Source organism: Schistocerca gregaria, chromosome 2, assembly GCF_023897955.1.
Source record: "Schistocerca gregaria isolate iqSchGreg1 chromosome 2, iqSchGreg1.2, whole genome shotgun sequence".
NCBI lineage: Eukaryota > Metazoa > Arthropoda > Insecta > Orthoptera > Acrididae > Schistocerca > Schistocerca gregaria.
Window position 1 is genome coordinate 434,405,737 of NC_064921.1, and position 23,380 is coordinate 434,429,116.

The 23,380-nt window shown below is 40.4% G+C and overlaps 1 protein-coding gene across 1 annotated transcript in view; it reads left to right on the forward strand.

The window, feature by feature from the left end:
- Window positions 1–677: 677 nt before the first annotated feature.
- Window positions 678–23,380, forward strand: part of LOC126335821 (probable RNA-binding protein 46) — a 60,574-nt gene continuing 37,871 nt past the window's right edge. Inside the window, exon 1 of the mRNA XM_049999286.1 lies at window positions 678–779. Coding sequence (XP_049855243.1) covers window positions 678–779 — 102 coding nt within the window. The remainder of the gene's footprint in view (window positions 780–23,380) is intronic.

Here is a 23,380-nt window from a genome sequence, read left to right on the forward strand (position 1 = left end):
TGTACCTCAGGCGTGGGCGATGTGTTGAGCTGACCATCTATCATTAAAGGCTTGTCTTCGAATTAGCAGTACTTAGAAAGCGGTACAAGAGACTTATGCTGTAATCAAAAGCAATAAGTGGCGTTCATTGACATCCATTGCTTTTATGTTGAATGTGTGAATTAAAGTCACAAGTTGATATCTATGTAAACTTTATCCGCAAACGACATGCACTATAAGGTTGCAGTAATTGTAAGAAATGTAATGTTTCGTATTCAGTTGCCCACGTTATTCGCTTCATGTGTTATAAGAAATGTAAGATTAATTTCATTGTCATTTCTCATCAATGTAACTATCTTAGAAAATAAAATTGCCACGAAAGGCGTTAATTAGCTACCGTGAGACGATACATCCCTATCACTTCTGTTTTAATTCAGTTAGTACAAAACTTACAATATTGGAATATTCATCTCATTCGGTTTGCATCGATTTACATTTTTTTTTTTTTTTCCTAAGCGTGCGTCAGACGATGCGCGCTGGCGAGACGATTGAGTTGATTCTTGAGGCGCTGAAGAAGATGCGGTGAGCGGTGGCATCATATTGTTGGGCAGGCAGCGGCTGTCAGTTGAGATTTAAAAAACGGCCAGCCTAAAACGGCTAAAGCGCGCCGTGGACGTGCAGTGAGCAGTGAGACCGGCATGTGGCAGCTACAGCAGCAGCGGGACGACCGCGAAGGGGACGCAGATCTGCACGAGCGCCTGCTGCAGCTCATGGCCACTTCGGGATACCCTATCGTACAGGTGATGCACGCTCTGCGATACGCTGCCCTTAAATCGAAGTTAAGAGCAGTGCGTTCCGGTTCATTTGGCGCACTGCGTTCGCGCTAGGGCGTATTCGGCAAATAGTCAGAGACTCGTCCTTCAGCCGTAGAAACTTCACATTCGGTCTGAGTTTGCGTATGAGTCGCGGCACTGGGAAAAATAATTAGTCGCATTTCTTTCACTGCTGTTTCATAAGATGATCATCTCGCTCGTTCAACCTTGGCAACAATTTTTTTAAATAAAACGTGTTTTGCCTAATCGCTGTACGCAACATCAGTGGTCCACACTAGAAACATTTAGTTTCTTGCTGTAATTATTTTATTTTATTTTGAGTCAATTTCGATAACTAGCGTTTCGTAACGTCGCTAAAGTACGTAGTTTACTCGCTTATTTCTGTATCTCCTATCTGCCAAACATGTCCATTGGCTATTTTGTTTGGCATGCTGGAACCAAAGCTGTGACTATTCTGGAACAAGAATAAGAAGGTTCTTTCTATGTACGGATGAACTCCAATGCGTTACAACACTCTTTTAAGTTCCGTGAAGTGTGGTGAAATGTGTAAACCGTAAAACGTAGTTCTGTGGTTTTGGGTCCGTAATTGAGGTCTAGCAGATACGAAAAATAAACTCATCGTATAATGTTTTCCTTTCAACGATCCAATTAAATTTATTTTTTCTGCCAAGTAATACTAAATAGTTAATTAGACAACTCGAAACAAAGTAATTATAGCAATAAAATAATTGTACTAATATTTCTGTAGCAAATAACAGATGACAGAGCATGTTTTTTTTAGAAACTGATAAGAATGGCCGGAAGCATTAATAATAGAGAAAGGTTTTTTGTTGTTGCTCTTTCTGTAATATTGTTCTTATTTTTCGTTTTCTCCCCTCGAAAACGTTTGCCATCACGATTAAAGGTAGCCACTTCATGGAGAGGTCATTGATTCTGAGAATAGTTCTCCACCGACTTTTCCAGTTTTGAAATTCTCTTTCATCATATACATTTCACTTGAAAGGCATGCATGCTGCACGTAAAACAACTGGAGAGAAATAATTATGTACAACAGTGATATCGTTCGTTAGAATATTTTCACAAAATGCTTAAAATATGTATTAGTAGCTGAGAATTACACGACAGATTATAAATTCTAATTGAATTGACCATAGATTGAGAAATAAATTTGTCTCCAATTGCCTATATGTTAATGAGTGATACACACGGTTCTTAGTTATCGCTGAACTTAAAAAGGAAAAACATAGTAATGAATTCTGTTCTCACTCCCTGGAAGAACAATATCACTAGTATTAAAATTATTGCCTTTAAAACTAAAATACATAATGCGCATGTATATCGTAAGTTACAGTAATATAGGTTTTGTTCTCGCACACTTTCTCTACAAACTAACTTATTCGTTCGTCCTCTTTCATGTATTTAATACAGGGCGTAAAGCTGGCGTTACGTATCTATGTAATTGCTATAGCTCCACTGTCAAAGATGAAATAAAAAGTCATTTTTATACTGAAACGTAACTGCAAGCGACTACTAATGATACGATGCATCCACCCTCGTACACTATAGAAAACAACTAGGTACACTTTGCAATTTGTTTTCCGCATAGCATTCGATTGCAGTATCTGTTTTTCTAAAGTGCGTTTAATTGAATGTGTTGGTCTTTGGCGACTGTAGCTAGTCGTATGATATCGAAAACCGAATACTGCGTAGCAAAGCATACGAGAGCAAAACTGAAACTTCTAAGAATATCAAACAAGGACTTGTTTTTTTTTTTTTTAAATAAATGATCTTGTTGTTTTTCAAAATATTTCCCTTTAACATCAATACCTTTTTGCATTATATTTAACTACTTCTTCACTCTTCCTGAGGCACTTGAGAAACCAGGTTTTTATTATGTCCTATTGCTTCATGTGATGAAAAAGTGATTCCACGTATTTTATCTTTAATTTTTGGAAATAGAAAGAAATCACAAGGTGCTGGGACTGGACTGCTGGAAGGACCATGGTTTTAACTTTTAGGGCAACCCAATTCTCAATTGGTAGTTTTACTTAACGCAAGACTGTATCATTGTTCGCAAAATTATTTTCCTATTTCAACGTTTTTCGTGGCCTTTTTAAAATTTTGCGGTAAACGGATATTTGTGTACCAATCGGCAGTAACGACACGTCTACTCTCTAATGCTGTATTAGCAATATTTTATACATATATTTAGTAAAAAAACGCAACCACATTCTCACTAGCACTGCGAATTCGCCGGTCTTTTGTAGTCATGGTTTCTGATCTTTATTTTCAGGACCATAACAATAAATTCTAGATTCATCACCAGTAATGATATTCCAAACTAAATCTGATGTAACGCCCTGGAATTTTTTCAGTGTTTTTCCGCGTTAATCAGACGTTGTTATTCTTGATTGGGATTCAGCTTATGTGGAATCCATCGACAACAATCTGTTAACGTAAGATATAAACAGAAGTAAACTGCTTCTAAAGAATTTCTCTACGAATTCAGCGTTCCTTCTAGATATTTTGGATTATAGAATTCCGTATTTCTTGTGTTGGATAAATCTTTTTCTATAGAAAAAAGTATACCAAAACACGTGAAGTGTGGTCTATTTTGAGGCCTTGTCTTATACTCGTAAGAGCTGAGAGATGAAGAATTTCATGTGTTCATCCACTTTAATCAAAGATAATTACGGTTCTGGTTATTGTTGCAGCAAATTTACAATAAGATGTTACTTTTTCGTTATTGTACTCGTTATCTAATACTGTCTGAGATTAAGTCTCTTTGTTTCGTTTTAACCATGACATCACTGTCGTGGCCGGGTAACGCCTTTTATCATATTCTATACCTGTCGTCATGTACTAGCGTTTCAGTTGTATTCTTCGCAAATTGCAATGCTGCTAACGTTTTTGATCTGCCGTGTTCATGAATTCAGATAAGACAGAATACTATGCTGAAATATCTAGAGGTATAGCCGACACGTAGCACTTCTTGTTGAAGCACTATTATTATTATTACTATATGTATGTTAAGGGAAGCGTTCCTATTTTACACCCGGCTTAGACTGTTATAAGCATAGTTGAATTTCAGAATGTTTTGATCCCCATTCATGGTGTTCTTCCGTTAGAAAAAGGCTTGTAGCATCGATTTCAGGTCGCGTCTTGTCATGCTGGGGAATTTTTTCCGTGCATTCTTCAGCATGATGAAGAAAGTATCTGAAACAACAAGTACCTGCAAACAGCAGTGTCAAAGAGCCATGAAACTAACTGTATGTTGTCTTATACTGGAAAGTAAAAGAAACAAAGCAGTTGAAACAAATCATATAGGTAGTGTGTTTCAATTCTAGGATATAGTTCGTCTGCAAATAAAATAGCCGGAGATTTAGTAGCGGCCAAGCTGTGAGAAGTGCGCATGCATGAGCTTCAGTTATTCATTGTAGAAGAAATGAAGATATTCTCCAGAAAAATGAGTTTTATGATATCAGTTTCATTACTTTTAATATTCTTCGCTATAAGTAAAATGGAAAAGTGTAGACGACGAGTAATCTGGCGATAAAACTTGTATTTCTGATATGGAAGCACATTATAACAAAGAGAAAATAAATTAAAAGTTGTTGCCACTTTTGTTGATTATGAGAACTATATATTCATCCATTAACGTATCATTTTAATGTTGTTATTAACGTCCGTCTCATCACACTTCACATCGATTTTAAAGTATCAGGCTGGAGTTATTGTTATTTTGTTAATAATTAACCAAGGTTTTTTCACATACATCTTTCTTTTCTTGCAATCTATTTACAGTACTGCCAAACCAGTACATAAAAAAGGGCGTTGTACTATTCATAACTGGTGCAAACTTACGTAGTTATTGACGCTGGAGAGAATATCTCCCATACTCACTTGTTCGAATTTTTTGGGCAAGTGTGTTTCAATTGGGCGTGGCAATACCGTAAGTGAGAGAAATTATATGATTGTGTCTCCATTTACAAACTGTCGTAGGATTTCCAGAAGCCACTAGGGTGGTTTCACACCCTGCTTGAAGCTATTCATAGTCAAAAATAATAGTTACGCGCTCTGAATCGGTACTACGATATAGTAGTAACTTCTGAAATCATTGGCACAGAAACTAAATGTTTAATGCCGTCAATTTGAAAATCATCTCAGATAGAAAATTTTTACTACCGCCTCCAAACAGAAATTATTCTATGTCCTGAGTTTTACAGCGGTACTTTTAAGTGTTTTATGCAACAACCAGAACTTTCACCAGAAACCTAACATCCGAAAGGTAAGTTGCCATTATTTGCATAAAACAGTTTTCGTTTAGGAATGTACGGATGACACAAATATTGCTCAGTATTTGTCTCTCCTCTTCCCTTCCGGGTGTAAGTCACAACTACGGACAACTGTGTGTCTGGGAGCCGCAGGGCTTCCGTTCCGCACAAAATTCTCTCCTACGGCAGTGACTAAAGCACAACTGTTCTAGTAATTAACTTTCCGTACGACAGAGAAAATACATATTGAAAGTTGATTCGCATATCAGTTTAAGCAGAGTTGATATCAGGTTGAAGGGGTCCTATAATGACTGTGAATTATTACAATTTGAATTTAAGAATTTATAGCTCACGCCATCAACAAGGAGCAGAATAAAATAAACACCATTTTTTTCAACGAGAGTAAATTTAGTGACTATGCCCCAGGGCCAGTGTTCAGTTTGATCTGCCACGGCAACCGAAATTAATCGAAGCGAGAGAAGTCTTTTGCGATTAGAAGAATTTTAGTAATGAGTTTTACCTGGAAGTAGGAAAAAGATCCAAAGCCTTATAAAGAATCTACGACAGTTTATTTGAAATTAAAAGAAAATGCGAAATGTGCCGTTTTCACGAAGACTGGTCCAATTACACTGCGATCGTTCCCCAAAACTTAAATAGAAGTCGCGTTGCAAGTAGTAGGGCCTAAATGCTTTCTCTGAAAAAAATTAAAAAAAAACGAACGAAGGGAGAGGAAGATTAGTGTTTAACACCCTGTCGAGGTTCATGATAAACCTCAGTGTATTTCTAGGGCTCTTGGTTTCTTTAAAAACAACAAGTGGCTAATTTTAAAAAAGAAATGCAAATAAAAACATAGTTCCTTCAGTATTCTGGAAGGAGAAGTCAATGTTTGAAGATAATTCTTTTGGTGGCACATCATGTTCATAAATTCTTCTTCTTTCTCCTTCATCTCGTGATAAGCATACTGTGGTGTCTATTTATTATTTATGGCGTTTATTTTCTTCTTCTTTTTCTGTCTTTTTTCTTTCTCCGTTCCCTTGAATGAGGTGTAGAACTTTGACTATTGTCTTTTGTACACAAGTCAGTCACCAGTTTTGTTCTGGAGTACCGTACTCAATTTTTTATACTTTGTGCTTGAATTTCTGTCCTGATTTCTACATTTTTTCCCGTAACTTATCGTGTAACCTGCCATTTATTCAGATCTCTAGTTTTTGCTATCTGTTATCCTTGTTTCTCTCGTTTTAGTATCATTACACTCGATTGTTTGGTACACGTTCCTCATACTCCCCCCCCCCCCCCCCCCCCCCCCCACACACACCTCTATCTTCTTATTTTATACTGCTTAAGTCCTGTGAGATATGAGACTAGTTTAATTCAAGTTTTTTTTCGTTCCTGTGATGAATTCTTCTTGAAATGATAATACCTATCCTAGAAAGTTGAATGAATTTACCCTTTCCATTTGTCGATTTATGTTTACCTTTCTTCACACATAACAAAACATTATTGTTTCCTGAATGTCACGGTAGTACGAGAATAAAGATTGTGGTCTGCTGATATCAAGTGGAGTGGCAACTGTTACCTGTTCGTCATAAACGAATGTAGTAAAAATACAATACATTTATATCACATAAGTTGCACCGAAACGGCCGACACATTACATGCCCACATAACGCCTTTAAAAAAGAGAAAGAGAAGAGAAGAGTTAGAAGAAACCTCTAGTGGGACTGGTCATAAGCATATACTTTTTTATTTTCATATAAATTAAGAAAGATGGAAACAAGGAGATATGTTGAACAGTTTGTAACAATTACTGGATAGGGAACAGGAAATTGGTTAGCATGGATGTACAAATTTTTTTGTAAGCGTACGTTAGACGACGCGCGCTGGCGAGGCGACAGACTTGATTCTTGAGGCGCTAAAGAAGATGCAGCGAGCTGTGGCATTATATTGTTGGGCAGGCAGCGGCCGCCAGTTGAGATTTAAAAAGCGGCCAGCCTAAAACGGCCAAAGCGCGCCGTAGCCGTGCAGTGGGCAGCGAGACGGCGGCATGTGGCAGCCACGGCAACAGCGGGACGAAGGCGAGGGCGGCGCGGATCCGCACGAGCGCCTTGTGGCGCTCATTGCCGCCTCGGGGTACCCCATCGTACAGGTGACGCACGCTTTTTTGGTTTAATCTTTTTGAAAAAAGTAAAGATCGGAGAGTGTCTACTCCCACACTAGCATGGTAACCGTCCAAAAAATTTCTGCTGTTACCTCTGCGAAACAGTATTTCAATCGACGAGTCACAGTTTATGGGTATGTGATGTTGTCCGTACACCTGGGTGAGATCTCCCACTAATACGGGCCCACAGGGAGACACTAGACGGAAACATTTGAAGAAATAGCGGATTTAAGGGCAGAGGGATAAAAGTGTCATGGGAAAAAAACCTCTGCAGCAGTCACGACGGGTAGCAAGGGCATTTGGCGGCCTTGCTTGCCATCTGCGACAGATCATTCAAGGGTGGGGTTATATCAGTGACTGGTATCATGCAGCTGCTCGATACCATTGTCATTACTCAGGGTCGGCATAAATATTTCAGTTGCGTTGCATAGCCTTTATATTGCCGACATTCTCATTCTGGTTTAATCACTGTACTTGTAGTCGCGAGCAACGCTTTCCAGTTCATTTGACGCAGAGCGGTCGCGTTCTGAAATGTTCCGGTAGTAGTCAAAGGCTCATCCACCGGTAGTAACTGCTTCAAATTAGGCCTATTTGAGCCTTTGACTCGCAATTCTGTGACAGGGACCCGGAGTCCCGCTTATCGCGAGCGGTCGCCTTACTTTTCTTTCTTTTTTTTCGATATAGTTCGTTGCGTTTGGTCTGGGCGGGCGTTACAAGACATCAGTTGATCGTTGATTTCTTGACTTTTTTTTACAGAGAGCACGCAGCCCTCCGACCGAACACGCTGAGCTACCGTGCCGGCTGACCGGCTGACTATTTGGCTATCCTACCACGACTCGCGGCCACACGACACATCGAAGTTTGTGTGTCTGGCTGTGAGTCGTGGTCGGATAGCCAATTGTAAGGCAATCACTCGCGATAAGTGGGACTCTGGATTGGAGTCCGGTCCGGCACAAATTTTCACTGTCGTCAGTCCATTATACCGCTGATAGTAGTCCATATTCGCAACTGCGAGTAAATTTCATGTATTTAATGACAGCTGTAGTCACTGTAGTACCTGTTCCTTCGCACATGAATGCACTTGTTCATGGCGGTGCTCATCGTGTGAAATGTACAGGTTTCTTGCTTCACTCACTTCCATTACAATTTATGGCAATTTGGCAATAAAATAACAAAACTGGAAGTAGTAATTAATAAATACAAGTCCCCAATTTGTGTGCTTTACACTCTGCAAATGATATTTCTCTGTCACAAAACGACATCAGGAGCTATTAATCCAATAGCTATTTCAGTTTTGATACAAAACAAATGTCTGAAAATTTGACAGTTAAAAAAAAATCGTGTTGAAACGAATGAAAAAGTTGCTTTGCTAGATTTTTCGTGAGTGCCGTCTTCATAAATAAAAATCCACTTCAGGGGTAATAGATTTTTCCCACTCTGTGATAGAACAATTTAATATCAATGGTGAAAAGCACACGGATCGCAATGGTTCCACTACTATTTGTTTAATGGGAATCGCTTTGCAGCTTCTTATGCCTTTTCATAATAACAACTTACGTTAACTATAGGACTAGCCACGTTACAACTAAACTTTGACACTTGTAGATAAAAGCTTTCTATGTGAAATTTTCCGCTTACTGTTGTGGGCCGAAATATATTACACTTGTACAGCTGTGTCTTCTTGAGGACTAGTCTTTTTTGCGTGAAGAAGGTCTCGTAAACAGCCAACCAGTAGATATAAATCATTCCGAACATCACAAACTCAGTATGTTTATGGTACATTATTAAAAAAGACTGGCGTATATGTAGTTGTCAGCTATCTATCAGAGGCTCATGTCGGTAATTTGCAGTATTTAATGGTGCGACTGCTACGGTCGCAGGTTCGAATCCTGCCTCGGGAATGGATGTGTGTGATGTCCTTAGGTTAGTTAGGTTTAAGTAGTTCTAAGTTCTAGGGGACTGATGACCACAGCTGTTAAGTCCCATAGTGCTCAGAGCCATTTGAACCATTTTGCAGTATTTAATGGATCTGTGTGTATAAGTCGTGTGTGACATCCGGAGTTTCTTAATCTCCATTTGGCTAATTTTTTATACTTTTTAGTGTATTTAAACGTTGGTCATCTTGTGGTAATTTTTGTAACTGAGTTGCCGAATTGAACAGAAATAGACTCAACGAACATTAAGCTTCCTCACAGTGTGAGGGCCATATCAAACAGTCGATGGCAAGACGGGAAAGAAGTCAAGGAAAACTTCGTAACATTAGGCGGAGTTTACAATTAGAGATCATTCATCTGTTATCTTGCGATTTTAACTATTGCTGACAACTTGCGCCACTTATTGCTGTTTTACACATCAGTCCATTATTGCTATTAATCGAACTGGCAGAACAGGGATTTTTTAATTTGCTGGTAGCAATTAATGTTTTCATTAATCGATTCCTTTCCTTCTTGTGAACCGTCTACAGCGTGCCATATAAAGACATGCAACTAACTGTTTAGTCCTTTTCAAAAAATTCCTTTATGGCGTAGACGGAATTATTAAGGAAAAACAACTTTACATTTGAAAACCCGTCTGTTTCATTTCTGTTAGCAGAGTGTCAAAGATTTTATATAGCTGTGTATTCCAGTTATCCCCCCTAAAATTCACTAGCGGGAAGTGCAGCTCAATTTTCCTTCTAATATTGTGTTTACGAATGTATCTAGTACTCTAAAACTGCAATGGGTTGTCTCAAACAATTTTCATCAGAGAATAAATGTACTGGGATGCTGTGGGTAATATTCCCAGTTGCTTAAGCAAATGCCTGCGAGATGTGTGCATATATGTATGTAAACCACACATTTAATCCAATTACTTTCTATTGTGCAATGAATATTTTTTGCCTAAGTGAGGAGGTACCCTACATTATCATGCTGCAGGACGTCGGTGAAAGCAAATATGCACAGTAATTTTAACATACTCGTTTCTGTGTTCTCCATCTTTTCCATTATACTTACGCCGAAAGATAAGTAGCCGAACGGTAACGCTTCAGCAGGCCTATGACATAACTTTTCCAGTTTTTCCGCCAATATATACACCCGAGAGCTTACAACTTCCTACTATGTTAAAGATTTCTTGTTGATTTTATACACTAATGGGAAGTTGGGTATTTTTGAAGTTACAGAACTGGAAGGCCAACATTTTTTTAATATATAATAAATCCATTTGTGCAAAACCTGTTACTAACTTCAACAAAAAATATAATTTGCTATTTTCACTGAAGATGGTTGTTGACTTGAGAATAATGCTAGTATCACACGCAAACAATACCATTTATGTCTCCTAAATCAAATAAAATGGTAGACGATTAACGCAGAGCAAGAACATTACTGTAATGAGCTCATGATCAAACTCTGCTGACACCTGAGTTATCGGAGTTAATGTGCAACTCTATAATCGTTTCATTCGTGTGCTATCAGGTACTAACTTAATGGTGCAAAGATTGTTTCATTCGTTCGTGTTCTTATTAGTTTGTATTTTTCGCAAATGTTCGTGTATTTAACAAAAATGTGGAACACGTACTTTTCAAATTCTTCAAGGAGTGGCGCTGGCTCAGAATAGAATGTTCTAAATACTCTTGACGTCAAGAGAAGTTCGATACTGCCAATTTTTTTTCGTTATATGCATTAGAGGCAGAGAACTACTTACCACTTAGTTAAAGACTTTACAATGATCTATCATCAAAATCATTATTTGAAAAAATTCAATTCATTCCTGAAACGGATAGAAGATGTCTTACGGAGTCAGTTACGGGCAAAAGCTCAAAATTCAAATGGCTCTAAGCACTATGGACTTAACATCTGAGGCCGTCAGTCCCCTAGACTTATAACTACTTAAACCTAACTAACCTAAGGACATCACAAACATCCATGCCCGAGGCAGGGTCCGAACCTGCGACCGTAGCAGCAGCGCTGTTCCGGACTGAAGTTCCTAGAACCGCGAGGCCACATGTCACCGGCTGGTAAAAGCTCAAACGATAATAATGTTAGAAAATCTGGAACAGGGTCCCTTCACAATTCATGACCTCATAATAGATTGACCTAACGACCTTAGAGCTATTTAATAACGATTCAGTGCCGTACTATACCCGGTAACCCGTAGTTTGGTACCTGACAAAACACGAATCCACAACAAATAACATAGCATTATAATGGCGTCCAGGACTTCATGATGCCTATGCAATTCTCCTTGGTTTCCTTTCTGTGACTCCATGCTTTTGAATTTATCTGTCGTGAGGTGGCATTTGGGTTTCATATTTTATTCATAAGCACTGAGGCCAATGATTATTAAACTTTATGCACGCTAATAGTTCGTTAAATCGATATGTCAGATCCTGCGATTAAAGTTAACACAACGGTCTTTTACACAATAGTCCATGTCTGCAACGTTTCTGCTGTGGCAACAGATGCGCGGTTACCTTTTTTTACGAATCCTAGAAAACGGCCAGTTTTTGGTCACCAATTGGATGTATCCGAGACAGAAAGACCCATTAAATTCTGTGCTAAATTAAAAAAGAAAAGAAATTCCTTGTAAACCCAAGGGATGTACAGCAGCTACCGACAAGGACGCACTCATTCTTATCATAAAGAAGATCATGATAACTCATTTGTTTTGCAGTTACTTCTGCGCTCCTCTCTCACTCTCACTAGTTGTAATTAAACCTGGTGCAATTTTACGACAATTATTTCTTTTAGAAACAGTTGAAATTATCTTCTTCTGCCTAAGATTTTCACATATTCTTCCTACATCGAGGACAGACTCAGTGGTTCACGGCCTTGTAGTAAAAGATCAGAAAGTGCTCTTCTTCTTCTTCTCTTTTTTTTTTTTTCCTTAATAGCTCCGCGTTCGTATAATGTACCTCGTTCAGTGCTTTTCCAGTCAGAACATTAGAACAAACATATCCGATTCTGGAAGGCGTGAAAAATATTATTTGCGATGACTTTGTTATTGACTCAGGGCAAAGACAGACATTTCAAACAACGCCGCAGCCAGTGAGTCATGGTATCACCCGGCACCGAGTCTTTCTGTACTTTCCATGAAGTCGTCACCTGCTAGCGATCGCACGGTACCCAAGGCCATTGAGTCAGTGCCATTACATCGGCTTGGACTGTGTGTCTTATTTGTCATGATCCGTCCATCACGAGACAGACTAACAGTAGTGTTATGAAGGGTTACTGTTATAATTTTTTTGAACGCCGCAGTATTGTTACTGCTTCCTACCAGCGCATACTGTAAGTGTTTGACGCGATCGCAAGTTGGATAAGCAGCAGTTGAAATGAAAACGCGCATAAGGAAAAAAGTAAGTAAATTATTTGTTATTTCAGAAGTAATCGACGTAACTGTTAATACATGTATCCCACTTTGAGACAAGACGGTCAGTGCCGTCATGGAAAAAGTTTGCTGTCGTATACAGTACCATGGTTCCACCCATGCGTGCATCTCTTCTTCCAAAGCTAATGGAGAGCAATGAATGTCTGTCTTCAGGGCTCGAAAACATGGAAATCGCTTGGGGATATATAAGATGTGTAAGGGCTTCCCAGGGAAACTTATGCACTGTACCCAAAACAACCTTGGCAACATGTAGATCCGCCCGTACTCATCTTCCATACTGTCCTGATTTCTCTCCAAGCGATTTCCATATTTTTAAAGCATTGAAGAAAGACTTTCGTGGCCATTGATTTGCATCGACGAACAGATGCACGCCTCGGTATATTCATGGTTCCGTAGGCAACCGCAAACATTTTTCAATGAGGGCATAGACCGTTTTGTCACACAGTGGGATAAATGTTTCAACAAATATGGCTAACGTTTTTTCCATGAGGGCATTGACCATTTTGTCATACAGTGGGATAAATGTATTAATAAATATGGCGATTACTTTCGAAGTAATAAATAGTTTATTTACTTATTTTCCATCTGTCTCTTTTTCATTTGACTGTCTCGTATACAGGGTGATCAGAAGCAGTGTGAAGAGCTTGTAAGGATGTTACAGAGTAGGGTGTACTGAAAAACAATTGTTAAGAAAAAAATTCCATACGTTGTGCCGTTTCCGAGTTAATTACATTGAAGTCAGTCAATCAAGCTGTTGCGCCGCGACTCCAACAGCTCCCAGATACCATTAGTGTCAGTTGTTCTCATATCACAGATGATAGCGTACGAGATTGCTCAGTCTTTGACTCGGTTTTGATGCTTACTACCGCCCTATGACCAATTTTTGTATCGGTCTCTTGTTTGGTTTTAGGAAACTAAACGAAGGACATGTCTGTGGCGCGCCGCTTGAATTTGCGCGCGCAACGGCCTGACTGGCTCAGTTTATTGCTAATTAACTCGGAAACGGCGCAGCGTATCGAATTTTTTTATGTTAGCGCTTATTTCTCAGCACACCTTACCATACAACACCCTTACGAGCTTTTCAGTCTGTCTCTGACCACCCTGTATATGCTAATGTAACTAATCTACCCGACTTTGTGACTTGAACAAGGATACGTCTCTTCTTTCATGTGTGGCTTTGGTGGCTAGTACTGTCCTTAAGTTTAAATTATGTATCTGGAAGCATGACAGATGCTAGTAGATGTGTTCCGACGCCACAGCCATTAAAGATCCATGGCCTTAATTTTCATTAGGCACAGAACATTTTATTAAAAAGATACAGGTCCAGAATGACCATGAATATTAAAAGTGGTGCACACTCTTAGAATGAAGAATATCGTAAATCACAAGCATTGCATTACGAAACATGCGGCTGACATTGGACGGAAATCGTTTGTCGCTGCTGTCGTCTCCAGTCTGGAGCCTGGTTTGCTGCAGCTCTCCACGCTATCATACCTCTTCATCACTGCATAACTACAGCAGCCCACTCGTACATTCACATGAAAGTGCTTATTGTGTTCAAGCCTTTGTCTCCTTCAGCAGTATTCCCCTACCCGTACTTTCCTCCACTACTAGTCTGACGATCCTTAATGCCTCAGGATGTGTTTAGTCAGCCGCTCCCCTCTTTTACTCGTATTATCCACTTTTGCCTCAGTACCTCATCATTAGTTATCGAATGTACACTTGTTTAGTTAGCATTCTTCAGTAGTACCACTGAAGCTTATATTCCATCTTATTCCTTTTTTTCAGAACTGCTTTTTTTGCTGTTGGTAGTCTACATTTTTTATCCGCCATGCTTTGGTCATCAATTATTTTCCTGTCCAAATAGCAAAACTTTTAATGTTCTATTTCCAACTCTAACTCTCTCAGCACTGCCTGATGTAATTCTACTACAGTCCAATACCCTTGTTTTATTTTTGTTGATGGTCATCTTATAACCTCGTTTGAAGACACACCTCGTCCTACTGCTGCTTCAGGCGCTTTGTAGTCTGTGATGGAAATTCCATGTCATCGGCAAACCTAGAAGACTTTATTTCTTCTTCGTGAACTTTCTCTTTCAAACTGTCTTGCTAGCTTCCTTCACTTATTGCGCAGTGTGCGTATTGAGTAACAATGCCTCTCGCCTCTTAATTACTGCTTCCCTTTCTCCACGACGTGGGCGTTGTTATATGAGTGTTGCCAATCAGTGTTCGTGACAGTCGGTTGCCGGATGCCACTCCCAACGGAATCTGTGTAGGCCATCCGTCTCCGCCTAGAGTAAATCTCCTGTTCAAGAGCGAGAGTGTTTTCTAAATGTCTGCGTAGCGTGTATCTGAGGCGGGCGTAGATCCCAGAACGGTATTTATGTAGGTGGATGTGGGAAACCGACTAAAAACCACATCCAGGCGGGCCGGCTCACTATCCTCGCTTGTCGTTCATCCGCGAGCGGACTCGATCCGGGACAGTCTCTCCTCTCCGAATCCCGGAAGAGGCGCATTAACGCGCTTGGCAATCCGGGCGAGCCAGAGTTTTGATGAGTGTGTTCTGTCAGAAACTTTCTGCCAATCTCCATGTGCTATAATTGTAGGTTTGCCTTTTTTCCGTCTATCTTGTAAGATGAGTCGTAGGGTCAGTACTGCTTCGCGTGTTCGTACATTCCTCCAGAATTCAAACTGATCTTCCCCGATGACAGCGTCTACCAATTTTATATTCTTATGTAAATAATTCAGGTCGCTATTTTGTGACCGTGACTGATGGCTCGGTGTTATTCATGCCGTCAGCAACTGCTTTCTTTGGAATAGGACTGTTAAAGTGACTGTTCCGGTGGTTTACAGTAAAATATTTTATACATTGTAAATGAAAAACACACATTTGTGTAAGAGTCTACAATATTCATTATTTAACTATTCGGTGTTCAGCTGTTAGGCCATCATCAGGTTAGTTTTATTAAACTGTGTAACAGCGTAATATCTGATCAGACACCAACATTCTCATCAACATGAATCCTATAGCTTCCAGCCTCTGTGATCTACTTAAACTCCATAAATACTACATCCCAGTCAGTCCTGTACTAATTTCACTCTTGTCCTCGTGTTACAAATTAGCCAGAGACTTATATCAGTGGATCAAAATTAAAACCAATAAAAGCTGCGCCTTGTGGCTTAATGTCACTGGTAAAAGGAAATTTCGGTTAGTTTTCCTGACCAGTAGAATACGTGGACAGCCTGTGCCTATTTTTGGCTGTAGAGCTTTATTGTAATTAAGGATTTTATGCATCTGACTTAAGAAAACTGTCTCTGTAAAAGCTCATAGATTTATAGTTCTAACTCTCATTACAGTCTATTCAAAGAAAAGACAACCAACTTTCACCACGTGAAGTGGATGTTTTACTCGTGACTAATAGTAACGCACGACGTTTCCCTTATTCAGAAAAGTATTGGACATGAGTGCTAGCGGTTCCGTAAGTGCGTTGGTCGAAACTAAAGTGAGTCAGTTAACTTAGCCCTAGCAAAGGAGAACGTGAGATTCGTCGTACTACCATTTGAAAACGGACCTTGTTGATTTCTTTGATTACCACGAAAAACATATACTGGGGTCTTGAAGGCAATTTGGTATCATATAAACACGTAATTATCTCGGTACTCAAGTCTGTTTTGAAACAATTTAACACGTTTGAGGGGAGTAACAATTGTCTTAGTAGCGTGGCGTCTCCGCAATGGCGAAGGAAACGTAACAGGAAAGGGATCATGGAATCCGATCATTTGTGACTAAATAGTAACGCTATTAATCAACAAGAGAAAGAAGTTACCATTATGGAATCATCATTAATAAAGAATAAACAGAGGAAAACAGCGGTCAAGACTAGTTAAATGGCAAAGTGACCTCCCAATCGTAAATTATGGAAGTCTCAATAAAATCCATCACATGGTTCTTCGTTTGAGAAATAAAGATTACACCACTGCAAGTGCAAGCAATAGGTACGAGATTAATTTAACATAAGGCAACCACTCGCCACGTGGCCGCGTGCTGTAACACAAAGAAGCACGGGCCTATGTCACAAAAACTATCTTTCATATAATATTAATTTCACACGCATATTAGATAAAATTCATAGAAAAATGACGCTGCAGGCGATATAGTAACCTTAAGAGCGCATAGTTTTTCTCAGACGTGAACAACGACTGGTTTCGCTCATTCGAATTACTTACCGGGCAAATGTCTAGGCAAGTCAAGAACAACTTTAAAATCCCTGAATTTACGATGAAGAGTTGCAAAGAAAACAAAAAATACTAATGCTTGCTCACTAACGAACTCCATAATACTCTAAATGCATCACAACTAAACGAATTTGGTGTTCAACGAGAACACGCATGCTTACCACTCTAAGGTGTGCAGCATCTCACTTCAACAGTCTGGTGAAGTTTGCACCCGACTATCTAGAAATATACATTTTTTCAGAGTTCTTGGTAGATTGCTATAGTTTTAGAATCCTCTGTACAAAATTTGAATAGTTTCTCTGTCTCCATCCATGCGGGGACTCATTTCACTTACGCAATAAAAAGAAACACCAGCAGTCGTTTTGATGTTATTTTATTATATTGCAACCAGTTTCGGTGACTCAGTAGATCTTCAGGCCTTAACTGACGCTGGGGGATTAACTCCAATCGTATCACGATCCATAAGCGGCCAACATCTCTGAACTGGCTTCCGCAGAATACTGTAAAAGCGATATTGTGTCTGCAATCATCAACTAGTTGGTGTTTACACGTTAAGTGTAATTTCAGGGTATCCCCACATTTAGTATTAAATGAGCCAAATCAGTTCAATTTTTCATCCTTTTAGACAATATTATAACCTCTACTTAGGAGGAGAACTTTGCTGCCTTAATTCGTAAATAGATAATGATATAAATACCCGTTCGTTTACAAAAAAAACTCTACTCCAATGTAAAAAAAGGCGCCACGGCGCGAAGGGATTATCACAATAGGACAGAAATAGGTAGATTTGATTTATATTTACAGACAAACAAACGATTACAATTCCAGAAAAATTTGGTGGTTTATTCAAGAGTAATAGCTTCACAAATTGACAAATCAATAACGGATTGGTCCACCTCTTAACGTTACGCTAACAGTCCCCGATACGCCTTCGATCTGGAATCTCATTGACTGGAGTAGAATTGTCTTCAGTGATGAGTCCCGATTCGAAATGAGCCTCGACGACCATCGAAGGCATGTCTGGAGATGCGACGGACAGCGGTCGGATCAACTTGATTCTCGCCCACCATACGGACCGAAAACCAGGGTCTGGAGTGCGATTTCTTTTCATAGAAGGGCCGCTTTGGTTGTCATCCGCGGCACCCTTATAGCACAGCTGTACATCGAAGATATTCTAACCCTGTTTTGTTGCCCTTCATAGTATGCCATCCTGGGGTAACATTTCAACAAGATAATTTTGATTAAAACAAGAGTTGAGATTGCAATAACATTTGTTTATTATGACCGGTTTCGGCTATCCTCAGGTTTTTTGGGCCCCCTATGGCTAGTGGTGGCGGCCCCTCGGTCCTTCACGTGATACCACGATCGTACGCTGGCATTAAATGAAGAACATAGGAGCCCCCACCACTAGCCACAGGGGGCCCAAAGAAACCTGAGGTTAGCCGAAACCGGTCATAATAAACAAATGTTATTGCAATCTCAACTCTTGTTTTAATCAAAGTTAGCACCAGATCGCTGCGCCTCATAGACAATATTGTGTAATCCACAGAATTTCGGGCGTGCAGCCGCGTGAATTCAGCTTCCTCTTCTAATATTTTGGATGAATACCGTCAGCCATCTTCAGAGTGAGCCGAAATGACTAACGCTCCAGCACTTGCTCCGTCCTTTTACACCCGAGGACCACAGCGTATGCGGCCAAAAGATACACAAGGCGCCAGAGACGTTGATGGGCGGAAAAGAAGTGTAACATATGCAAGGAAATTAAATCTATGGCTGCGCAGTCGTTGCACGCCCGAAATTTTATGTAACTGTCTTAACGCCGTGAAAACATGAAGATGCTCAATGTTGTCCAAATTTATCAAAAGATAACGCGTTCGCACACGGCAAGAGTTTCAACTGCTTCTCTTCGTGGTTGTCAAACCCCATCTCGGCCAGCAAGGTCGCCGAACCTCTCCCCTATTGAGAACGTTTGGATCATTATGGTCAACGCCCTCTAACCAGCTCGGGATTTTGACTATTTAACGCATCAATTGGACCGCATGTGGCACGATATCCCTCAGGAGCACATCCAACGACTCTGCCAATCAGTGCCAAGCCGAGTATCTACTTGCATAAGGGCCAGAATTGTACCAACGCGTTATTGACTGGTTCAGTTTCTGAAACTCTTTCTCTTGAATAAAACATCCAGTGTCATCAATTTGTTTGTCTGTACATATAAATCGTCCTAATGAGTGTGGCAGGATACAGATGTAACTGAGCAAAATTGTCCACAAAGATTTTAAGTCAAGAATTGATAGATTAAGAAATTGACATGTATTTATCTCTACTTGGTCGCCGTGTTTGAACTAGTTGTGTACTACAAAATATGCTTATAACCCCGAAATCTATGTCGTACATTAATGATAAAGTTTCGCGAAATAAGGCAAAAAAATGTTTCGTTTCACTGACATGAAATTAAAACATTTGGCTATTTGCCCAAACGTGAATAATCAGACACAGTTCCCTTACTCAGCACTTCAAACTGCAGACACTGCCAAATAATACCATGCAGACAGCTTGATGAATTACCCGTTCTACTTATATGCCCCATATTTTACTTTATTTCAGTTACTGGTGTTCCACCTGCCCTACTGTATACTACGCATAATTTCAGTTGTTTCAGTTACCATTTAAGTTTCATCATGCGTTTAACTAGTAACATGATACTTTCTTTTCTCAGAAAAGTTCTTGTAATGAATGATGTTCTTCATTGGCTCAGTGTGACAATCAATTTATCAGAGCTAAATAGCTTTTACTTAACATTTTTATAATTCTCGATTTAGACTTCAGTTCAACAACTTCCGGGCTGAGAGGCCGTGGTCAATGTATAAAATTTCCACCCAATTTTCCTCTCCATCTGCGAGAGACATCTTCTGAGGTCGTTCGGCTACTGGAGTAGCAAACTAGTAGACGTTGTGTTTCATAACACTCCATTTGCAACAGCACTGTTTTTGAATGTGAGACTTGTCATCGATGTTAATGAAGTTAAAATTCGAATTTACGACTGTTATTTAGTGCTTACGAGAACCTTACGTCACAAATACGTATTGCTTATTATTTCTCCTCTGCTTTTTGTTTAACTAGAGAGAGCATACCTACTGACAGCTGTTGTCTGACTGCATTTGAAAATTAAGAAAAAAGTAAGTATATGAAGAAAAGACCTTGTTAAAAGGTTTACGACAACTGTTGTTTTTCGTCGTTCTTCGACCTATTACACGAAGAATTAGTGAAGGAAGAGAATGGAAATTTGATAAATGGAAGAAAAGAATAGGGGAATAGACACCAGTTCTGGCAGGCGACATGGCCCTCATGCCTGAAAGTAAGACTTAGACGATTTCTGTAATGGAAAGAACAAGCGGCTAAGCACGTAATTTGAGTTGAGGATAAACATAGCGAAAACGAAAGAGATATAGCGCAGCAGAAGACGAATATCAGCATTAAAAGAGGAAAATAGTTGATTAACTCTGCTAGAGAAATGTGATGAGTGGACTAATAAATGAGAGGTACTAAGTGTCTGCAAAACGGTCACTGGAAGAAGGAATAGTTTCTTTGGGTACGTGTTAAAACAATACAGAATAGACAGACAACTACTGAAAGGAGAAATACAGCAGCAAACCTGTAAAGATAGTCAAAGAACATAATATTCAAAACAGATCATCGATGCTTTCAGTTGCAGTTGATATGAACTGTCAAAAGATTAATGTATGGTAGGAAGAGATAATTTCTAAACCAATGGATGACTCATGACTAAAAAAAGCCAACTGCAACATGCCATCGTTGGTAGATCACATAAAGTTCGTGTGTAGGTTTATATTACTCTCGTTAGCAATTTACAAGCGTAAGATGTGAAACTTTTCTTTTATACTCCTCACAGTTATGCCTCCCGTGTTCTCTGTGGTCTCCATCGGCTGTTACTCGTATTCGAGTGTTCATATTTTCCATGTCTCTCAAATTGTCTTCTGTACATGTTTCATATGGTTACAAAGGTCGACTTAGATATGTAACCTGTAGTCACATAAGGCGCGCTCTCGATTTAGTGTCAGTTTATTTTCTACAAACTATGAACTTATGTCATGAACTGCACTATTTGAAACAGAGCCATTGTTGCGCACAACATCCTTTACTACCTAACTAATGTCATCAGCAAACAGAAATATGTTAGAATTACCCGTAATACTAGAGTGCGTATCATTTATATAAATAAGGAACAAGAGTGGCCCCAGAACTGATCCCTGCCCCCCCCCCCCCCCCCATTTGATGGCTCAAATGGCTGTGAGCACTATGGGACTTAACTACTGTGGTCATCAGTCCCCTAGAACTTAGAACTACTTAAACCTAACTAACCTAAGGACATCACACACATCCATGCCGGAGGCAGGATTCGAACCTGCGACCGTAGCAGTCGCGCGCCTGGAACCGCTAGACCACCGCGGCCGCCCCCCCCCCCCCCCCCCCATTTGACTGTGCCCCAGTCAGATCCCACAACACAGCCATTCTCAACACTGAATTGTGACTTTTTGCTGTCTGTTGCTGAAATAAGAGGTGAACCAGTTGTGAGCTACTCCCCGTATTTCATAACAGTCTAACTCCTGGAGCAATAATTTCTGATCAACACAATCAAACGCCTTAAATAAATAAAAAAAAGATGCCAAGCGTTCGAAACGTTTTGTTTGATCCACCCACTGCTTCACAGAGAAAAGAGAGTACAGCATTTTCAGTTGTTATACCACTACTAAAGCCAAACTGTATATTTGATTGCAAATTATGTGATATAAAATGATCAATTATCCTCACATACACAGTCTTTTCAATAACTCTTAGCAAACATAGAGACAGGTCTAAAATTGTCTACATTACCTCTTTTTCCCTTTTTATAAAGCGGCTTTGCTACTGAGAACTTGAATGGTTCAGGAATTTGACCATTCTTAAAAGAGAAATTACAAATATTGCTAAGTACAGGGCTTGCATGTGCAGCACAGTACTTTAATATTCTGCTAGGCACTCCAGCGCATCCATGAGAATCCGTGGTCTTTACTGATTTAATTATTGACTCAGTATCAATCTCGGAAAGGTATTGTCCAAGAGAATGATATAATGTTCTGTAGAAACTAAGTTTTTTATTTTTGCGTACAGCAGTGCCCAGAAAATGATTGTTGAATACTGTACATATAGCTAACTTACCAGTAACACAGATATTTTTACTATGAACTGACTTTCTATCGTCGGCCTTGTGCTGCTGATAATATATATTCTTTGCCTTCCTAATGAGATTTTTAAGCACTTTACAATACTGTTTGTAATGGGCTACTGTAGCTTGGTTGTGACCACTTTTAGCATTTTGATATAATTCCCACTTTGTTCTACATGATATCCTTATCCCACTAGTCAACCACCCAGGCTGCCTTTTATTGCTAGTGCCCTGTTTAGAAAGTTGTAATGGAAAGCAACTTTCAAAGTGCATGAGAAATGTGTTAAGGAAAGCGTTTGCCATCTATGTTATCGGCACTATGATCATCCTGTCACTCTTGTTCCTTAACGAGGTTTAAAAAATTCTCTTTTGCCGTTCGATTAGCTTTTCTACATACACTCCTGGAAATGGAAAAAAGAACACATTGACACCGTTGTGTCAGACCCACCATACTTGCTCCGGACACTGCGAGAGGGCTGTACAAGCAATGATCACACGCACGGCACAGCGGACACACCAGGAACCGCGGTGTTGGCCGTCGAATGGCGCTAGCTGCCCAGCGTTTGTGCACCGCCGCCGTCAGTGTCAGCCAGTTTGCCGTGGCATACGGAGCTCCATCGCAGTCTTTAACACTGGTAGCATGCCGCGACAGCGTGGACGTGAACCGTATGTGCAGTTGACGGACTTTGAGCGAGGGCGTATAGTGGGCATGCGGGAGGCCTGGTGAACGTACCGCCGAATTGCTCAACACGTGGGGCGTGAGGTCTCCACAGTACATCGATGTTGTCGCCAGTGGTCGGCGGAAGGTGCACGTGCCCGTCGACCTGGGACCGGACCGCAGCGACGCACTGATGCACGGCAAGACCGTAGGATCCTACGCAGTGCCGTAGGGGACCGCACCGCCACTTCCCAGCAAATTAGGGACACTGTTGCTCCTGGGGTATCGGCGAGGACCATTCGCAACCGTCTCCATGAAGCTGGGCTACGGTCCCGCACACCGTTAGGCCGTCTTCCGCTCACGCCCCAACATCGTGCAGCCCACTTCCAGTGGTGTCGCGACAGGCGTGAATGGAGGGACGAATGGAGACGTGTCGTCTTCAGCGATGAGAGTCGCTTCTGCCTTGGTGCCAATGATGGTCGTATGCGTGTTTGGCGCCGTGCAGGTGAGCGCCACAATCAGGACTGCATACGACCGAGGCACACAGGGCCAACACCCGGCATCATGGTGTGGGGAGCGATCTCCTACACTGGCCGTACACCTCTGGTGATCGTCGAGGGGACACTGAATAGTGCACGGTACATCCAAA